This window comes from Capra hircus, chromosome 15 (genome assembly GCF_001704415.2).
Source record: "Capra hircus breed San Clemente chromosome 15, ASM170441v1, whole genome shotgun sequence".
NCBI lineage: Eukaryota > Metazoa > Chordata > Mammalia > Artiodactyla > Bovidae > Capra > Capra hircus.
Genome location: NC_030822.1, coordinates 52,663,897 through 52,683,558, shown reverse-complemented (window position 1 = coordinate 52,683,558; position 19,662 = coordinate 52,663,897). Strand labels below are relative to the sequence as shown.

The 19,662-nt window shown below is 49.9% G+C and overlaps 3 protein-coding genes across 5 annotated transcripts; 1 reads left to right on the top strand and 2 right to left on the bottom strand.

The window, feature by feature from the left end:
- HMBS (hydroxymethylbilane synthase) lies at positions 1,159 to 8,476 on the top strand. The gene is made up of 14 exons (XM_005689536.3): positions 1,159 to 1,376; positions 3,743 to 3,796; positions 4,143 to 4,215; positions 4,583 to 4,632; positions 4,722 to 4,777; positions 5,159 to 5,236; positions 5,447 to 5,524; positions 5,639 to 5,714; positions 6,833 to 6,946; positions 7,190 to 7,228; positions 7,349 to 7,468; positions 7,696 to 7,749; positions 7,883 to 7,969; positions 8,056 to 8,476. Exons 1-14 carry the CDS (start codon positions 1,344 to 1,346, stop codon positions 8,227 to 8,229), a joined length of 1,086 nt encoding a protein of 361 aa, XP_005689593.1. The 5' UTR covers positions 1,159 to 1,343; the 3' UTR covers positions 8,230 to 8,476.
- Positions 8,779 to 10,744, bottom strand: LOC108637680 (histone H2AX). Its single transcript, XM_018059684.1, has one exon. The coding sequence runs from the start codon at positions 10,016 to 10,018 to the stop codon at positions 9,587 to 9,589; it is 432 nt and encodes a 143-aa protein (XP_017915173.1). The 5' UTR covers positions 10,019 to 10,744; the 3' UTR covers positions 8,779 to 9,586.
- DPAGT1 (dolichyl-phosphate N-acetylglucosaminephosphotransferase 1) lies at positions 10,837 to 16,458 on the bottom strand. 3 transcript variants are annotated; one of them, XM_013969550.2, is made up of 10 exons: positions 16,190 to 16,456; positions 15,384 to 16,074; positions 14,964 to 15,084; positions 14,585 to 14,798; positions 14,171 to 14,317; positions 12,918 to 13,002; positions 12,180 to 12,368; positions 11,778 to 11,865; positions 11,456 to 11,611; positions 10,837 to 11,372 (listed from the first exon to the last, which is right to left on the bottom strand). In XM_013969550.2, the coding sequence occupies exons 2-10, from the start codon at positions 15,542 to 15,544 to the stop codon at positions 11,307 to 11,309; spliced, it is 1,227 nt and encodes a 408-aa protein (XP_013825004.1). In that variant the 5' UTR covers positions 15,545 to 16,074; positions 16,190 to 16,456; the 3' UTR covers positions 10,837 to 11,306. The 3 variants fall into 3 exon arrangements, with proteins under 3 accessions (XP_013825004.1, XP_017915171.1, XP_005689595.1); XM_018059682.1 differs by having other exon boundaries at positions 14,585 to 14,705; positions 15,384 to 16,458; XM_005689538.3 differs by having other exon boundaries at positions 15,384 to 16,456.

Sequence of the window (19,662 nt, the reverse complement as noted above, 5' to 3'; positions counted from 1 at the left end):
CCTGCATAGTAGGGCTTAATATCCTTTTCCTCTCGGGGACTCCCACTTTTGGCTTATTGACTTACTTTTGGGGGGCAGTAGGGACAACAGCTTATTTTGTGGCTAAATCTGGGGAGCGTATTTTAGCCACAGGACATCAGTACTCCTGGCTAGGTAAAAATAAAATGAACAGTTGGGCCTGGGTCTCAAACAATGAAGACCAGAGCCAGCCTTGGGGAGTAGAGGCGCTCAGTCATGTCTGACTCTTTGTGACCCCATGGAGTGCAGCACACCAGGTTTCCCTGTCCATCACCAAATCCCAGAGCTTACTCAAACTCATGTCCATCTAGTTGGTGATGTCATCCAACCGTCTCATTCTCTGTCGTCCCGTTCTCCTTCCTTCAATCTTCCCGAGTATCAGGATCTTTTCCAATGACTCAGTTCTTTGCATTAGGTGGCCAAAGTACTGGAGCCTCAGCTTCAGCATCAGTCCTAGCAATGAATATTCAGGACTGAGTTCCTTTAGGATGGACTGGTTGGATCTCCTTGCAGTCCAGGGACTCCCAAGAGTCTTCTCCAACACCACAGTTCAAAAGCATCAGTTCTTCGGAGCTCAGCTTTCTTTATAGTTCCACTCTCACATCTTTACATGACTATTGGAAAAACCATAGCTTTGACTAGACAGACCTTTGTCAGTAAAGTAGTGTCTCTGCTTTTTAATATGCGGTCTAGGTCTGTCATAGCTTTCCTTCCAAGGAGCAAGCGTCTTTTAATTTCATGGCTGCAGCCATCATCTGCAGTGATTTGGAGCCCAAGAAAATAAAGTCTGTCACTGTTTCCATTGTTTCCCCATCTATTTGCCATGAAGTGATGGGACCGGATGCCATGATCTTAGTTTTTTGAATATTGAATTTTAATCCAGCTTTTTCACTCTCCTCTTTCACTTCCATCAAGAGGCTCTTTAGTTCTTTGCTTTCTGCCACAAGGGTGGTGTTATCTGCATATCTGAGGTTATTGATCATTCTCCTGGCCATCTTGATTCCAGCTTGTGCTTCATCCAGTCCGGAATTTCGCAAGATGTACTCTGCATTTAAGTTAAATAAGCAAGGTTGCCATATCAGTAGCGATAGTAACCCAGGGTAAGGTCTTCGCTGTCGCAACCGTTCTAATTCCCGCCCAGGGGAAGTCCCGCCCTGTCTGGCGGCGCCGGAAGTGACGCAGTCGCTTAGCGGAGCCGGGAGTGTGTGGCTGCTGGAGAAGCTGGAGACCTGCGCGAGCCCAGTGTCCGGCCGGCAGGGGCCTTCGGCTTCCCCGACACCGGAGGACATTGGCGGCAGCCCCCGGCCTACCTGCCGAACACAGCCATGTCTGGTAATGGCAACGCGGCCGCAACGGCGGTGAGTCCAGAGCCGGTGACCCTCTCAACCTCAGTCTTCCGCACTAGCGGTGCAACGATTGGCCCCAAGTCGCCACTCTCCGTCGCCTATTGGTCGGGACGGTGATCTGTCTCCACCCCCACCCCACCCCCCCGCTTTGGCCCGAATAGTTTTTAAAGGGCCAGTAGCTGGGTTGCCCTTAAAATCCGTGTAGCCCTGGGGGAATCTGTGAACAGTGGGGACAGACTTAAGAGCAGAAGATTTGTCTGGAACGGGAACCTCGTTGCTGCGGGGATCTGGCATCATGAGGCCTGGAGTCCACGGCTCTAGATTTAGTGACCCAACCCAGGAAAATTCATGTACACGAGACAGGGTGCTATTCCATGGGATCCCTTCACTCGAGATCGGCCTGAGGCAATTAGGATCGAGAGAGGAGAGCATACCTCTAAGTCTCTGAACTACACACGAACGTTTTGGAAGTGCACCTTCTCCCCTTTTTTTCTTTTAACGGCCACCTAGCCCCAACCTACACTCAAAATTCCCCAGCTGAGGCACCGTTGAGTTACTACCTTTGTGGGTGGGGAGTGCCCTCGAGCCTTCCTATTCTTAGCCTGGGGTCCTAGCTTTGGGCTTGTGCAGATGCAAAGTGCAGAGCTGGTGAGGCCAGAGTCAGCCTGAGATAAGAAAGGAGGGAGGCGGCAGTTTATCTCTTCCTGAACTACCTGCTGGTAAGGAGTGGGATTCTTTGCCATTGTTGACATACCTGAGCGCTGGACTAGGAGTAACGATGTGATTCCAGCTCTCAGTGGTAAAGAATCTGCCTGCCAATGCAGGAGACACGGGAAACACAGGTTCAGCCCCTGGGTCGGGAAGATCGCCTGGAGTAGGAAATGGCAACCTGCTTCAGCATTCTTGCTGGGAAAATTTCATGGACAGAGGAACCTGGTGGGCTACAATCCATGAGGTCACAAAGAGTCAGACACGACTGAGCCTACACATGCATGCACCCATGTGATTTAACCTGTGGCCCTGGTCAAGTTGCTTTGCTCTTCACAGCCAGCCTTTGCTTTTGTAACATGGTTCCTCTCTACCTGCTAAGTTGTTATGAAGATTAATAGCAATAGCTCTAGTATATATGTACTTGATAAGGATCTTTTTACTGGAAGAGTTTGACTTGAATATGCTGTGCAGAATCAATAAAATTAAGGGATTGTTTGAACATAGCAGTTTATGGGATGTTTCTGTGGGCTCCTTGTGGCCCAGAGTTTTAGTGGCCATGTTTGGCATTTTGAGCTTAGTCTAATTTGCTCAGGGTACCCTAGGGTTTATTTATTGGAGAAGTGATAGCTGTGGAGCAGACTAGAGTCTGAGAGCAACTAGTTGTTACCTCCTCTAGTGACAGAGGCCCCAGATACCTGGCTGCAGAAGAACTCCATCGGATGAAGATTCCAGAATAGGGAAAGTTGATAGTGTCTGTAGGGGCTAAGGTCTGATCTGGAAAGAAATAGAATCTCAGACTGGAGAACTCTGTTCTCCCTGATTGGCACTGAATACATTTGTCCAAGATACACTGACAAGAGGAAGAGGTATGTCCCATTGAGTTCTTGGCTTGGTCTATGACATCCTAATATTTCCTTGGTGAAATCAGAGGCCACATTCTAGGTGAAGGGACATTAGACAGCTTATCCTCTCAGTCTTATAGAGTATCAAAAGCAGAAGATAATTGACTGCAAACTTCATTTTATAGATGAACAAGTAACTTTATAGATGAAAAACAAGATGGTGAATTTAAGGTCACCCTGCCAAGAAGCTGAGCAGGACTGTATGTCAGATCTATTGGCCCCAGTCCTTTACATGTGCATGCCAACCAGATTACGGGATCCATAGTGTGGCAGCTATGGGGTAGGTCTAGGTAGCACTGAAGCTTTCTTGAGTGCTGCTCTGTTGGGGATGCTGAACTTGTCCTCAGTGACTCAGCGCAAGTTCCCCTGTGTGGCCCCAGCTGCCCTGCCCCTGCCTGCTGCAGGCCCGCCCTCTCTGGGGCCAGGCTGATGGGCCTTATCTCTCTGTCCACCTGGTTGAGTGCAGCATTCCTGGTGCCTTTGCTTAGATGAGCTTCAGGGCTTAGTGTCCTTGTCATTACAGCAACAGCGGGTCCTACTATCGCTTCTCTCTGGTCTCTGCTTCTCTGGATCCGTGAGGAGGCAGAAGGTATTAGGGAAGGTAAAAGGACTGTCTTGGAGAGTCTTTCCCCACTCTGAGGCTCACGTGGCCACAGGGAAGGGGCTGAGGTTCCTTTATTCCAAGCCAGTGAGTCTGGTTCTTGGACAAGGTTTTGAGGACCTCGAACAGCAGCGGGGACTGTAACCTGGGGACTTTTTTTGCAGGAAGAAGACACCCCAAAGATGAGAGTGATTCGAGTGGGTACCCGCAAGAGCCAGGTTAGTGCAGGTACCAGGGTGGAGGAGGTTTGTCAGAAGAGTTCTGTGTTCCTAGTATTATAAGTTGGGGGGCCCAGAGGGTTCTCAGCAGCCTGGGGATGGAGGAAATGGGGTGACTGAGCATTAAATCCCATGCAGAATGACAGATGGCATTCTGTAAAGAGTCCCTAGGCTGGGGAAGTTATTGGGATACAGAGGACTCCCAGTCCAGACCCCTCCCCTTCCTAGGTAGCCATTCAATGCCTTCTCTGAATTCCAATCCCTTCAGGATCTCCATGACCCTGTGAGGATTTGAGCCTAGGGCAGTGGCCAGACTACAGGGCTAACCTAAATTTCTCCCCCCCAGCTGGCTCGCATACAGACGGACAGTGTGGTGGCAACGCTGAAAGCTTTATACCCAGGCCTGCAGTTTGAAATAAGTGAGTTTTCTGGACAGGAATGGAAGCTGTTTGGAAGCTTTTACCCCCCTGGAGGGGGCTTTCTTTGACCAGAGCCTCCCATTGCCTCTGAGAGTTGTTGGCTGTCCCCAGTTTGGAGGGCCCATTCCTCCTCCAAACACCTCCAGCTTTGAGCTTACCTGGGGTAGCCTAGCATTTTAACATCTTCTGCTTTGGGTCTTTTTATGATTGTGTCTGGTCTTCCTTTTAGATTGTACTTTCTCAGGGGATAGGATCTGGCGCTTTTCTGCCTTAGTATCCACTGCCAATCTTAGCACAAGTGCTGGGCTTAGCAGGGGCTCAATAAATGCTGTTCCATGAGCATCTAATTGGTTGACTTTCTCTTCAGTTGCTATGTCCACCACGGGCGACAAGATTCTTGATACTGCGCTCTCTAAGGTAACACCGTTTTTCATCCAACCCTTTCCTCCCTGGTCCTCTTTCCTTTCCCTCAAAGATTCACCTTGAAGTTCATTCTTGCCTGGCAGATTGGAGAAAAGAGCCTGTTTACCAAGGAGCTTGAGCATGCCTTGGAGAGGAATGAGTAAGTGAAATCGGGAGCATGAAGCCCTCCCAAGCTCTCACTAGGACCCCAGTGCACATCACATCTGGGTGTCAGCTAGACTGTTAGGCTTAAAGGCTTGGATAGGCTAGAGAGGGGCCCATATGTGAGTTTTTCAGGCCTCAGAAAAGGAGAGAGTCCTGGATCTGAGCCATCTTGCTGCCTAGGGTGCTGGACTGGCTGGGGGAGGGGGGTGAGAGGGAAGAGAAGAGGGGAGCAAGTCTCAGGGACCCAAGTTCTCAGAAATGCCCGCTTCCTGGACTGCTCTAGGCTCCACCAGTGACATACAAGCAGGAGTGAGCAGAGAAGGGCTGGGGCCTGCTGCTCAGACCCCTTCTTCTTGTTTCTCTCCCATCTCCCTAGAGTGGACCTGGTTGTTCACTCGCTGAAGGACCTGCCCACGGTGCTTCCTCCTGGCTTCACCATTGGAGCTGTCTGCAAGTAAGAGCTCTGCCAGTCAGGGAAATCACATTAACCTTGACTTTTCCCTTTGGGACTTGGCCTTCTGTCTCTAGGCTGTCTCCCCTAACCTGAGGAATGTCGTGCATGGCAGAAAACTCAGAAAAGGCTAGTTAGTTGACACTATTGAGAAAGACTGGAAATGACCTGAACTGAGATCTCTCCCTCATTCTATAACCTGTCCATCTCCAGGCGGGAGAGCCCCTATGATGCTGTTGTCTTTCACCCAAAATTTGTTGGGAAGACTCTAGAAACCTTGCCAGAGAAGAGGTAAGTGGACAGGCATCTTGGGATATGTACAGCAGATGGAGGGGTGGAAGGAGGAGATTTCAGAACAGTTCCTGCTTAGAGTTAAATCTCATTTTAAACCATCTCTCTGCACAGTGTGGTAGGAACTAGCTCCCTGCGGAGAGCAGCCCAGCTGCAGAGAAAGTTCCCACACCTGGAGTTCAGGAATATTGTATCCTTTCAGAGAAGGGAGGAGGCAGCAGCCAAAGAGGAAGACAAAGTCCAGAGGGCCCTGGGAGTTGTGAGGGGGAAGGACTTCCAGAGGAAGTGCACTGTGAATGCAGTGGACTGCATGTCGTTCCATTCATCCACCCACCCATCTATCCATCCGTCCATTCATAATCCTTTCATGGTTTCTTAGTCCCAAGCAAGTGCCTGGCACTGGGGATATGGTGAGCAAGATCAGCATTGTCCCTCCTAACATAGTTTACATTTTAGTTCTGGAGACAGACAACCAGGAATTGACAATCCAGAGTGATGCTGAATAATGATTACATGGAGGCAGTGAGATTGGCAGTTGCTTCCATTTTAATTAAACTTTTTAATTGAAGTATAGTTGATTTACAATGTCGTGTTAATTTCTGGTAATTTGGTGATTCAGTTATACATATATATATACATATTCCTTTTCATATTATTTTCCATTGTGGTTTATTACAAGATATTGGACATAGTTCCCTGTGCTATACCGTGGGATCTTGCTGTTTATCTGTTTTGTATGTAGTAGTTTGTATCAGCTTATCTCAAACTCCTGATTTATTCCTACCCTACTACTTTCCCTTTTGGTAACCATAAATCCATTTTTATTTTATATTCCATCATATTGTTTTGATTTTTACAGTTCTGTTTGTAAAGCTGATTTTCAAAGTAATATTTGCTAAGCCCTTCAATGTGGAAAGTAGAGAATTCTCTGGAGGCTTCTAGCTGGAATATCTAAACACAGACTTGAGGGTCAAGGAAGGCTTCTTAAGAGGTGTTGTAACCTTGGGTAAGGTTAAATATAATAACTTAAAAACCTCTCTGTATCATTTCCTCATCTGTAAAATGGAGATATAATACTACTGCCTACTCTTTTCACCCTAGGGATGTAGTGAAAATTCAATGAATTGATGTATATAAAGCACTTCAGGACAGTGTGTGGCATATAGCAAGTATGAGTAAGTGTTAGCAGTTGTCACCAAGCTGAGAACTCAAAAGGTGAGAAGTTAGCAGCTAGAAAGACTCAGGCAGAGGAAACAGCATCAGGCTCCAGCCTGCCCAAAGCTTGTGGTCCTTAGTGTCTCTCCACAGCGGGGAAACCTCAACACACGGCTGCGTAAGCTGGATGAGCTGCAGGAGTTCAGTGCCATCATCCTGGCCGCAGCTGGCCTGCAGCGCATGGGCTGGCAGAACCGGGTGGGGCAGGTAGGTTCCCTCTCCCCTCTCTAGTTATCTTCATCTCCTTCCTGCCTATATTCTTTCTGAATACCCATCTCTAACCAGTGCAAGCTGGAAATGAGACCCAGGTTAGCAAGGTTAGGGATCAGAGGTTAGACTCCCACTTTTGCTTATCCAGGCATTCTGTAGGTAGGGAAACCCCAACTCAGCTCTGTGTGCTTCTAGGCACCCCTACCTCCACCCTTCTGACTGCCTCTTCTGCTCCCACAGATCCTGCACCCTGAGGAGTGCATGTATGCTGTGGGTCAGGTATGCTTGATCAGGGAAGCCATGTATTGTGACTCCTTTTGTTTTCAACCAAGTACTGTCCCTTAGCTCCATTGGCTGGGGAAAGATTGGTAGTGGTATCTTAGGCTATTTTCCCATCAGGGGGCTCTGGGTGTGGAAGTTCGAGCCAAAGACCAGGATATCTTGGATTTGGTGGGTGTGTTGCACGATCCTGAGACTCTACTTCGCTGTATTGCTGAACGATCCTTCCTGAGGCACCTGGTAGGACCTGTGCTCCTGTGGAGGGGTGGATATTAGGAAGGGTAATGGGGAGATTTCTCCTGCTGTGTATTTAGTCCTAACTCATTCTTTTAAGAATGGACAGGACCCAGGTCTGGGCCCCTGCCTCATTTTCCGTTATATCCTTGGCAGGGGTCTGTCTGTCTCTGTGGGCTCTGGTTACAGGGTGGTGATAAGGGTCTTAAGCTAACAGGGAGAACTTGTTGCAGGAAGGAGGCTGCAGTGTGCCAGTGGCAGTGCATACAGCTATTAAGGATGGGCAAGTAAGCAGGGGGAGATGGATGGGAGGGCAGGGAAGGAACTCTGGCATTTCCCCTGTGTATCCACCAGCATGAAGAGCACAGGTTTCTAAGCAGTTCTCTTACAGTTTACTGAGGCAGCCATTTTCTTTCCCAGCTGTACCTGACTGGAGGAGTCTGGAGCCTGAATGGCGCAGAGACCATGCAAGACACCATGCAAACCACCATCCATGTCCCTGTCCAGGTGCCAACGCTGCAGGGTGGGGGAAACACATCTTTGTTACCTCCCCTCTCCTTCTCACCAAATCCAACCCTTCTTCCTTTGCCCAGCATGAAGATGGCCCTGAAGATGATCCACAGCTGGTGGGCATCACTGCCCGGAACATTCCACGACAACCCCAGCTGGCTGCTGAGAACCTGGGCATCAGCCTGGCCACCTTGTTGCTGAACAAAGGAGCCAAGAACATCTTGGATGTTGCACGGCAGCTCAATGAAGCCCACTAATTGGTCTGTGGGGCACAGGTGCCTGCCTTGCTGGTGTCCAGTGCCTACATCCCAGCCCTCTGCTACCTGAGGAGTGGCTACCCCCACAGGATTGAACTGCAGGGGCAGAGACTTCCAGAGACTTGTCTCACCGAGGGGCCTTGCCTCCCCAGTAGGTGGGGGCTTCCTCTCTAGAGAAAAAAATCTTAATAATAAGCCACAGCCTTTGAATGTAACCAGTTCTACTAATAAACCAAATTTAAAGGTGGTTTTTGTTTTTGGTGGAGCTGCAGAAAAGGAAAGACAAACTCAAAACTCTTTATTTATGCCTGATCTCTGAGGCTAGGACCCTTTCAAAGTTCTCCTGAAAAACGCCTTCTGTCAGTAGTTCCTATTTTTTTGACAGAATCGAGTGTCTCCCAGGGAACGCCAAGAAAGCCATCATCTTAATAATCTACAATTTGTCGCTCCAGTTAACAGTAAAGCCTTATATCGGTTCCCCTCCCCCACTACCTTCAGGTATCTACAGAGTCGACTCTACAACCCTTTCGCAAAATGAAGACACCTCACTTTTCTTTAGGAAAAAACAACCCTTTAATAAAATTAGTCCATCTGAAACTCCCCCCAATACCTAAAGTACTAGTTTTGGATGGGTTAGCTGCAAAATTCCAGTTCCGAAGCCAAAGGCGGCTCAGTCCAGACGGGGATTAACGGACTTGTGCTGGTATCTAGGTGCTTGGCAGGCGGAATGGACCCGACGGGAAGGGAGCGGGGAGGAGGGGCGGGCCCGGGGGCAGGGCTCCCGCAGACCCCACGCCGCCAGGACCCGCTAGTGTTGGAGACGGTCACGCCGCGAAGGGTTTCTTCCAGTACGTGCACAGGCCTGCGAATGAAGATGGAGGGAACGCGGACGCGCGAGGCCCGAGATCCGGCAACAAAAGGGGTCCCGGGACGAAATGAAGCAACCGATTGACTCCGCCGGCGGCGACAATCGAGTCCTGTCCTAAGCACCGAGCTGAAGCAGAGCGCACGGCCTCGCCGGCGACCGTCCGCACCGACTCACCTTCCTCCCCGCACTCCCCGGCCCTGCTTTCCGGAAGGTGCCGCGGCCTCCCCGCAGCCCATCGGCATTCTGGGGCCAAGCCGGCCGAGTCACGAGCTCGCTCCCGGGGCCGAGCGGCGTTCGAACGCACGCCCTCCGCCGGGCTTCGGCGGGAGCCAGCCGCGGGGGGGAGGGGCGGGCCGGGAAGGGACGAGAGCGCGGCCGCCAGGCCGGGAGCCCGAAGTGGCCCAGCTCTTTCTGTGAGTGCTGTGGTGGCCCTTAAAAGGGCCTTTGTGGTGTAGAGGGGAGGGCTGGGCGGTGGCGGCACGGGCGCCCTCAGTACTCCTGAGAGGCCTGGGTGGCCTTCTTGCCGCCCGCTGGCGCCTTCGGCCCCACGGTGGCGCTGGTCTTCTTAGGCAGCAGCACGGCCTGGATATTGGGCAGGACGCCTCCCTGGGCGATCGTCACGCCGCCCAGCAGCTTGTTGAGCTCCTCGTCGTTGCGGATGGCCAGCTGCAGGTGGCGGGGGATTATCCGCGTCTTCTTGTTGTCGCGAGCCGCGTTGCCCGCCAGCTCCAGGATCTCAGCGGTGAGGTACTCGAGTACCGCCGCCAGGTAGACCGGCGCGCCGGCGCCCACCCTCTCGGCGTAGTGGCCCTTCCGCAGCAGCCGGTGCACGCGGCCCACGGGAAACTGGAGGCCTGCTCGCGAAGAGCGCGACTTGGCCTTGGCACGGGCCTTGCCGCCGGTCTTGCCGCGGCCAGACATGCTGTATGAGGTAGAGGAGCGGTGAGGACGGCTAACAAAACACAGGAACAGCCACCCGCCGCAGTCTAACGCTTCCGCGCGCGACCACGGGCTGCCCTTATAAGCCCCTCAGGGCACACCCCCGCGCCTTTCTGATTGGCTCTTTTCTCGAATACTCGCCTCTGGTTGGCTGAGGTTAACTCTTCGGTGACGCGCCTCAGTTGAGGGAACGCGCCCGCCGATTGGTCGAATTTGAAAACCCTCTGCCCGGGGAACACGGGAGGAGGCGCAGAGACTACCCGACAGCCAGCCAGTCTCGGCTGTGGCCAATCCAGGTGAAGCGCGCCAGATTTAAACGCTATAGCCCGAGACCAGAACCGGAAGACAAGAAGGGTAGAATCGGAAGCCACCTCAAGAGCGTCTGGGAAGTCTGCGCAAGGCAGGCCTAAGATTTTTAAAGGAAAAGAGTCAGCACCACAACTACCTCTGCCTCCTGTCCTAGGTCTCGTCACTCCCTCCTCCTACCTGGCAAAAGAAGAGTGAAAAAGGGAAGGAATGAGACCCCCACTTAAAGTCCAACCCTACCCCAGAGAACAGATAACCCCAATCTTATGGCCCTTTATGCCACCCAAGCAGCAGGATTTCACATTTATTCAACATGTTCTGTCTGGTCTGTTCTTTCTGATCACTTCTTGCTAGGAGGCGCCTGGTGCGCTTAAAAAGAAAGAAAGAAAGAAAAAAGGATGGGACAGAGATAGGCATCCTCTCCGAGGAAATACCTCCTTCAACCTTCCCCATCCACCCTACAATGCCCACATAGGAAATATACCTATAGGAACAACAAGAAAAAGACAATACTTTATTGTCACCACTGGGAGCACCTGGCCCCCGGTCTGCTCTTAATCATCAGAATACTTAATTTATAGTCAAATGTCAAGTCACCTTTGAACCTGTGTCTCTATCCCCAGCCAGGGTTCTGTCCCCAAGTCCAGCATTTTCCTTGAGTGTCAGAGTTGTGGGCAATTGCATAAAAGCTACAGTACCCCAACTTAGGAGGCAGCAAAGATGGGATGGAGAGGGAGAGTGGCAAGCTGAAGAAAGCCATAGGCAAAGTCCAATCACCAGTCATTAGAGAGCAAGACAGGCCCACGTGTCAATAATCACAGGGGAAAGGAAATGCTGAGAACAAAATTTGGAGGAAAATGAAGGGTGGGAGAGGCCTGGGCTAGTTGGCAGTCTTGGTCCAGGAGATGTTGGCCTGAGTCAGGAACCCCGGAGGCTGTGAAGCAAAGGGCAATGGATCGGGGGCTCAGACATCATAGAAGAGTCGGACAAGCTGGTACCGAATGGAGAAGGTGACAGCACTACCAACGACCTGCAAGGAGAAACGAACTATAGTAAGAACCCTGGAGAGAGGGAGACAAGGAAGTGTAAACCACACCCCCAATAGCATTGCACCTGTAGCAGCAGCAGGAAGAGGGTGAGGTTTCTCTCATGCATGGGCCCAAAGACTTTAAGTAGCAAGTTGATGAGGGTCATGTTGTTACATTCAGTGAAGGCACCATCCTCATTCTCACTGTGGCGCACCGTCAGTAGCCCAAGGTTCTCTGCTACCTGGAGAGGCCAAAGGTGGAGAGAACTTTTGCTAATACTTATGCTTCAGGAATGGGATCTGCTGAATGCTTGCAAACTCCCCTAGGGTCTGATGTAGGCCTAGGTTTTCCCATTCCCTGAATTCAGAATGGCAGCCTAGAGCCTTACCTCCTTGTTACCCTGTTACCTTTAGAATAAAGGTGCCCAAGAAAGAGAGGCTCTTGGTCTTGAACTTGGAATAGCTCATCTCCAGTTTGCCTGTCTTGGTATTGAGTCTGCAGGGGAAGAGAGCTTCATGTGACTGGGCCACTACACAAAGAACTCTCCTCACTGTGGTTAACTCATAGAAAGAGCACTGAATATAGAGTCAAACACCCTGAGATCTATTTCTGGTTCTGCTGCATACTTCTGTGTGATCAGTGCTGCTGTGAACATTAAATGAGATCATGTAACTAAATGTGCTCTGTAATGTATAAAGGGCTAACTGTGTGGAGAAAGCCCTTCTTTGGGTCCACTCCCTTTGCACAGCAAATGTCTAAGGCAGCCCAAGTGACAAAGCTATGATGTCCCTTTCAAGCCCCAAAGCTACCTGGGCATACGGTGGCGAGGACAGGGGATGATATGCAGGAGCTGAGGCAGTGAGTAGAGGAAGTTGAACACCTGGGGCATGAAGAAGAGGAGCATGGTCTTGCTGAAGTGTCCCAAGATGCCCACCACGGCAAAGGTCATGCCAGCAAAGTAACAGAAGGTATCTCCCACAAACACCCGTGATGGGTACCTGCGTGGGGGAGAGGATCTGAGCCAGCAGCAAGAGGTGTTAGCAATCCTTTATCTCACATTACACATCCTGGGCACTGGGCTAGCCCTGGCTAGATCTGGCTCAGAGAGGGTTCCCACTCTCCCAGCAACTCTCCAGGAACCAAGGCCCTGATTCCTTCTATTCCTGGGGGCTCCACAGCATCTGCCCCAGTGACTGATTTACGAATGTGTGCATGCTAAGTCCCTCAGTCATGTCTGACTCTTTGTGACCCCATGAACTGTAGCCTGCCATGGAATTTCCCAGGGAAGAATACTGGGGTGGGTTGCCATGTCCTGCTCCAGGGAATCTTCCTGTCCCACGGATTGAACCAGGTCTCCTATATTGAAGGCGGATTCTTTAGCGCTGAGCCACTGGGGAAGCCCAAGACTTAACAATATAACCAACTAAAGACCCAGAGAAAATACAGAGATGTGCAGGTTTAGCCTCTGTATCAGGAGATGGGTCACAATCACGACAATACCTGCCACATGTCTAAAGAGCTGTCCCCCCGTCCACAGGCCTACTTACCAGTTATGGTAGAGCAGTCCCAAGGTGGTGAAAAAAAAGGGTATCATGAAGTAGAGGGAAAAGATGTGATCATCACGATAATCACCTTTGGAAGAAGGGGGAAAAGAAAGAAGGAAAAGTTGATGTCCACTTCCCCTGCACATCATGGTCCTATTTTCCTCTGTCTCTAAGTTCTTTCCCAAGCTATACAGTCCACCTCTCTAAAGTCTCAAGGACTCACTACCCCTTGTATATCGCCCAGGCAATTTCCAATACTTCACTTCTTTCATGAACCCCTCCTAAACTAGTTACTGTCTTACATTTGGTTCAGACCATTCACACCCTGGTTTGAATATCAGCTTTACTTCCTGAGTGAGCTTGATCATGACACATTTAACCTATCATGACACGTTTAACTTCTCCGAGTCTCAGTTTCTCATCTGTGAAAAAAGTTGATAAAAAATACCTGCCACATAGAGCTGCTACAGAATTTAAAGTGAGATTACATTTTTAACGTGCTTAACTTGTATTAGTGAGTGACCACGCCCCCTTTCCTCTTTTCCCTTTAATAAGCCCTTATGGAGGTCCTTCAGCCAAAGACCACTAGAAACATGCCTGGAGGCAAAGCTAAGTTTACTGAGGTGTAACAAGGGACACTTTGGAACCCACACACTGTGGGGAACCTTAGGATGCCTCAGTAAGGAGGTGTTAGGAGGACTTGTTATAGGATTTGTTTTAAGTAATTCTGCAGAGGATGCAAGGAAACAGAGTTTTGCCCTGGACTGGGTGCTGTCGGCAGGGTTAGTGCCATGATTGAGAAGCTTAATAATTTTTATCCAAGAAGTGAGAAGAACTGAACTGTTATCAGAAGGAAGCAGCAACCATTCATTTTAGCCAGCAGGGGATCTTGGTCATTGTGAGATGTACTGTGTTCCTGTGGTTTTGTCTATTCTCAGACACAGCTATAGAGAGGGTCTGGTTTTGGTCACAGATAGAGTTACCCTATCTGATTTGGGGTTTTATAAAATTGTTTATGTTCAATAGGAGAAGGCTATGGCCTACCTATTAGTGACAAACCCTTTATAAATGCTAGGCTTTCTTTCTCACACTTAACAAATCTTAGTTACTATTTGTAACTTACTATTAATAAGTAAATAGCTCCCCTTATTTTCCGTAATTACTCACATATCACATTTTTTCTGAATTCCCCAAAGCCAGAGATCAGGCCGCTTCCTTAACACTCAGACTTCTCTCCCTATTCCAATCCCACCTACCATCCAGCTCCACCAAGTTGAAGACAATGATGGAAGCAGAAATGACGAGTGACTGGCCAGCCTCAAGGCCATTAATTCCTGCTAGAATATTAATGGCATTGGTACAGAACACTGCCAGCAGCCCCATGTAGACATAGTACAGGATCCCTGCGGGAAGAAGACAATAAGAAAAGTAATGCCGCCTGTGGAATGAGGATTTAAGGATATTCTTCTGACAAAAGTGGTGAGGACCAAGTGCAGGATGAAAGGTCAACAAAAGGATCTAAGAAGACACGGGGGGGAGGGGTGGGGGGTGGGGACAAAACAGGAAGGAGAATGTGGAGCACCAGGAAGGATGCTCGGCCGGATATCTCAGGGAAGGCAAGGGTGCCCTGAAGTAGGGGTCATAGGGGCAGAAGTGGCAGTGCTACTCACCCAAGTCCAGATGCAGGCCAAGGATCGGGCGTAAGGGCTTGGGTACCACAATGGTCGTGTTGCCAAAGTTGGTGAAATAGACCATGAGAAGAGGTAGTGAGGCAGCTGTGGGCAGCAGCAGCTTATGGCGCCAGCGCAAATTCAGCACATCATCCGCGAAGCCCAGGAAAATCATGCAGCAGATGGCAAGGAGCGCACCTATCAGGGCCACAAACTGGGGGAGGCTCGGGCATGTCATGGCTCCAGCCTACTCCCACTTCACCATTCCTTTCAAGAAGACCCGTCTTTTCGTCCGTTCTCAGCTCCTCCCCGCAAACCCAAATAACTTCACTAACTCCTAGCCCTAGCCCCAGGCAGCCGCCCGCACTAACCCACTTACTTCATGGTGGGGGAAGGCTTTACACTGCTGCTCCACAAAGCAGTTCAGGAAAGGAAAAGGGATGAAGCAGAAGAGTATGATAAGGAAAACAGCACCGCTGATCACTCCCTGGGACTCTGGGCTGTGGCCCAGCAGCAAGTCAGGTGAAGGGGGGGAAAAGAGGAAAGGGGGCGTGGTCACTCACTAATACAAGCAGTACCGTCACCTAATTTGGCGGGGAAGGGCACCACCACTGGAGTCCCAGATACACCCAAGGGTCCCACCTTTCCGCCTCCATCCCTTCCCCAATACTAACCAGATCTGCCCTCCACTTCCCAGATCCCGGGCTGGCTGCTAGGTTAGCGCTTTGTCTAGCGCGCAGTCAAGCATTCCAGTCCCCGCCTCTGCCCACCCCTTCCCCCCCGCTGCCCGGCCCCTCACATTTGCTGCCGGCTGGATTTGTTGAGGTCCTGGCCACAGAGGCGCGCGGCGATGAAGTGGCTTCGGAAAGCAGGGATAAGGGTGAGTGTGGCCACAAATCCCATCAGCGAGCCGATCAAATTCACCAACAGCGGCATAGGCAACTCCGGGAAGGCCCACATGGTGACCTGCCAGGGGGCCCACTCGGCCGCCTTCTTAGCTAATGGGCAAGCTCCAGCAGTAAGATGTAGCCACTCCCCACAGGCTGGTTCTTCCTACAGCAGCCTGAGCAAAACCCAACAACTCTGACCTGAGCCGCCTTCGGGACTCCCGCGAGCCTCTATGAAGCAACCTTGGCTCTGCCCCTCTGCCTCTGCTTACCCACTGTTTCCGCCCGGATCTAGTTCGCAGAGCAACTATCAGTGGAAGGAGGCGGCCATTTTTAATACGGGCATAATAGTGGGGACAGAAGTGTGATTTTAAACCAAATCCCTGATTCGAGAGATGAATCATCACCAGGGATCTGGAAAAGCAATTAAAGAAGGACAAACAAAAGCAGATTCTTTCGCAACACCATATTAGAAATGTACAGCCCAAAGCGGAAAAACTCCTTGCCCGGTTCCAAGATGAACGCCTCCTTGTACCACGTGTCTGACGCGGCTTATTTTTGGTTCCACGTCAGGTTTAGCTCCGTCGGCCTCTGCTGGTCACGCTAAAAGAGCCAATGCCTGGCGTTTACTCTGGGACGCCTCTGGAACAGGGAAGATGGCTACAGGAAGCAGGAGGGGCAGGGGGAGGGCAGGCGGGATAAGGATGTAGAGCAGCACCTGCTCCTTGTAGAAAACCTGTCGCCAAGGTAGTCAACGTTGAGAAGGAAGCCAAGCTAAACACAACTCAGTTCCCCGAAACTCAGCTACAGTTTGGAAGATGATGTAAATTTTAAGCGCCGACACTTGAAAAACCCCTCCCACTTCATGTTTTCCGGTGTCCTTGATTCAGGTACTTTTCCTTCATCATCCCACCCACCTTCTACCCCCGCAATAGCAGTTAGTTGCCGGGCAACATAGCGGCGCACTTCAGAACTGATGGGGCTGGGAGTGCTCTCAGGTCTTGGATTTAACCCAGTACTTGACTTTCCTTCGTGCGGGATCATTAGACTGTGGCAGCCTTCCAATCCGAGGAGGTGAGGCCGAGGCTTTTGAAAGAACTAAGCAGGAGAACCAGACCCCAAAGTTCTGGCTTCTTGTAAACCTGAGGAGTTCCCAGGCAGGTTTCTCCCTCCAGGTCAGGTGCCTTTTGCTTGGCACCTGTTTCCCTTGTTACGCATTCACAGGCTCTTAGGTGGCAAATGATTTCCAGTCCTCAGGGAAGAAATCATCACGAGGAAGTTGAGGAGAGAACTCAAGTATGCTGATAGTTTCTTCATTCTTTGGAATAAAAGTCGGAGTCAGGTTGACTCTTTTTAGGCCAAAGGTAGTCCCTCTTGTCTCTCAAATGTCCTTTCTACTTGAAAGTGAAGTCGCTCAGTCGTGTCCGACTCTTTGCGACCCCGTGGACTGTAGCCCACTAGGCTCCTCTGCCCATGGGATTCTCCAGGCAAGAGTACTGGAGTGGGTTGCCATTTCCTTCTCCAGGGGATCTTCCCCACCCAGGGATCGAACCCAGGTCTCCCGCATTGCAGGCAGATGCTTTAACCTCTGAGCCATCTGAAGGTGGCTCTAACTAACAACATAAAGCCATATATACGGCTTATATATATATATCAAGCCAGTAATTATTGATAGTTGTATTCCACCAGTTTTTCAGTACTTATTATCCCACTGGTATTGTTTTTCTGTGTGTGAGTGTGCAGCTAGCTGCACATGGGTACATGAGTGTGCATCTGTAATTCCCTAGAGGCAAAGTGTTTTCTGTTCCACAGGGTGTCCCCCTGGGGGTAAGCACACAGATATCTATATAGAAGGCATCAACACATATAATGAGTCTCCATCTGAAAGAGGTACAGAGGGCAATAGGAGAGAACAATTAGTTGTGACCAGGGGAAGTGAGAGGACCTTGAGGAAGAGTAATATCTCCAAAGATTTCAGTATGTGACAAGAGTGGAAGGGCCTTTCAAACAGGGAAAGTGAGACACCAGGAGCAGGTGGAAAGGAGGAGCTTGTGAGAGCCCCAGAGGAGGCAGCATTCAGATATCTGGTTGATCAGGAGCAGGCTGAGACTCCCTGGAGGTCTGAGGAATAGTCTGTATCTATTTCCTGTTTTATTAGGAGGCCAATCCTAATAAATCTTCCCATCTTGGCATTGGGAACCTTCGTCTCTTTCTTCTCCAGAGATCGTTAGCCCTCCCCCACAACCTCCACTGGAAGAGGGTAGGGGACTTGTTCAAAAACAAGACACTGGGGATTCATGGATAGTAACATGCATACCTGTTACTATCAGAACATGGTTACTTGGATACTTGTTATATAATCGGAATATTTTTGTTCCCATGATGGTAAATGCCCAATTGATTATCAGACTCACAAGGAGAAACAAACACATGATTGGGCACACTTGAAATTTTGTGCCTGTCCTGATACAAGTTCAAAGCATCTGCCTATATGCTGATACTCATCCTAGGATCCATGGATCAGGTGGGTTGTCAATGGTTTCAGCTGGTTTCTTGGGCTGAGCAGGCAATGTCTGAGATGCACATCTCCTGCTAGGGAGCCCTGAGTGCCTTCCAGTAAGCAAAGCCAATGCATTATTAAGTCCGATTGCCTGAAAAGACTGTCCTAGAAATGTTTCACAGTGCTGAACAAGTCATAATGAGACAGCTTTGGAGGGTTTGGATCTATGACACTTACAGGACCATATCTGTGGCTTTTTCCAGGCAGCTGAGTTACTTTTTTCCACTTCTTCCTGCCTCTCCTTTATCAGCAAGCCCCAAGATCTCCCATTCCCCTTAGATGATACAAATAGATTTTCAAAAGATGGAAACAGTATAGAATATCTCAGTGTTTACATGTATATTGGAATATTTTCTGTTAGGCTTCTTTATATTTATTTATTTGGCTGTGCTGGGTCCCAGCCACGTCATGCAGGACCTTCGATCTTTGTTGTGACATGCAAACTCCTAGTTGTGGCACGTGGGATCCAATTCTCTGACCAGGTACCAAAATCGGGGGTCCTGCATTGGGAGCACAGAGAGTCCCAGCCACTGGACCACCAGGGAAGTCCCTCTGTTAGACTTCTTAAAAGTACAAAGAATTTGTGCTTGGGAAACTTTTAAGTACTGTAGGGACACAAACTGAAATAAACATGATTGTTTTCCTGAAGGAGTTGACTTCATTATATTTAAAGTATCTTGACTGAATATGCGGGAAGAGAGATGAGTTAATACAGGGTCCCCACTTTTTTTGCCCTCTAAAATCCACACTCTAGGACTTCTGTAGTTTGTGGTTTTGTTGCTAAGTCACATCTGACTCTTGCGATCCAATCGACTGACTGTAGCCCGCCAGGCTCCTCTGTCCATGGGATTCTCCAAGCAAGAATATTGGAATGGGTTTCCATTTTCTTCTCCAGGGGATCTTCCCGACTCAGGAATCGAACCCCGGTCTCCTGCATTGCAGGCACGTTCTTTACTGAGCTACAAGGGAAACCTATAGTTTGAGGAATCCAATGATGATGCATGGGCAGGGCCACAGCAAGGTCACCCACACCCCATTCCTTAGAGTGAAATCTGGGGATGCCCCAGGCTTTCGTACACCTCCCATGGCTCAGGCACCCTGTCGCTAACGTGGCAGGTTCTGCTTAGCTCTGCAGCCCCACACTTTAAGAGGACATTGTTCACTTCCATGTGCTCATTGCTCAGACTAATGACTGGATTTGGGAGAGAGATACTGAACACCTTCCTGTTTACCTCTCTAAGGAAGGCCTGCCATATATATGTAGAGAAAAAGGGCCTCTTGGGGAATGGAGATTCCTCTGAATCTTTTTGTAGAATTTTCCTTCCCCTGCCTCCAGAAAGCAATGACAAGCCTCTGTCCTATAGGAATGGAATCCATCCCCTTACATCTAGGAAAAGGGATGGATTCTGAGGCCAGAGTGTACCTATAACATTTTTGGATGCGTGCTGAGATATCATATATTTCAGTCCTCTGGCTGAATCTATTGATAGTCCAGTGCTGCAGTGCCAGCTCCCTTCTCATTACCAACCCCTCTACACGTGCTCCTTAGGCAGAAGCTGTTACTATGGAAATACATTATTTTTAAAAACAGAAGCAGCCCCAGGCTTGGGAAGTATCTCCAGAACAAACCC

What these genes read in the sequence shown, in the direction of transcription:
- HMBS (XM_005689536.3), top strand. Translation starts at nt 1,344, where the DNA reads ATGTCTGGTAATGGCAACGCGGCCGCAACGGCG. An exon ending in GCAACGCGGCCGCAACGGCG is followed by an intron (nt 1,377 to 3,742) that starts GTGAGTCCAGAG and finishes CTTTTTTTGCAG; the next exon opens with GAAGAAGACACCCCAAAGAT. An exon ending in TGGGTACCCGCAAGAGCCAG is followed by an intron (nt 3,797 to 4,142) that starts GTTAGTGCAGGT and finishes TCTCCCCCCCAG; the next exon opens with CTGGCTCGCATACAGACGGA.
- LOC108637680 (XM_018059684.1), bottom strand. Translation starts at nt 10,018, where the DNA reads ATGTCTGGCCGCGGCAAGACCGGCGGCAAGGCCCGTGCCAAGGCCAAG.
- DPAGT1 (XM_005689538.3), bottom strand. Translation starts at nt 15,544, where the DNA reads ATGTGGGCCTTCCCGGAGTTGCCTATGCCGCTGTTGGTGAATTTGATC. An exon ending in GGACTGCTCTACCATAACTG is followed by an intron (nt 12,369 to 12,917) that starts GTAAGTAGGCCT and finishes TCCCCCACGCAG; the next exon opens with GTACCCATCACGGGTGTTTG. An exon ending in TCTTCCTGCTGCTGCTACAG is followed by an intron (nt 11,373 to 11,455) that starts GTGCAATGCTAT and finishes TTCTCCTTGCAG; the next exon opens with GTCGTTGGTAGTGCTGTCAC.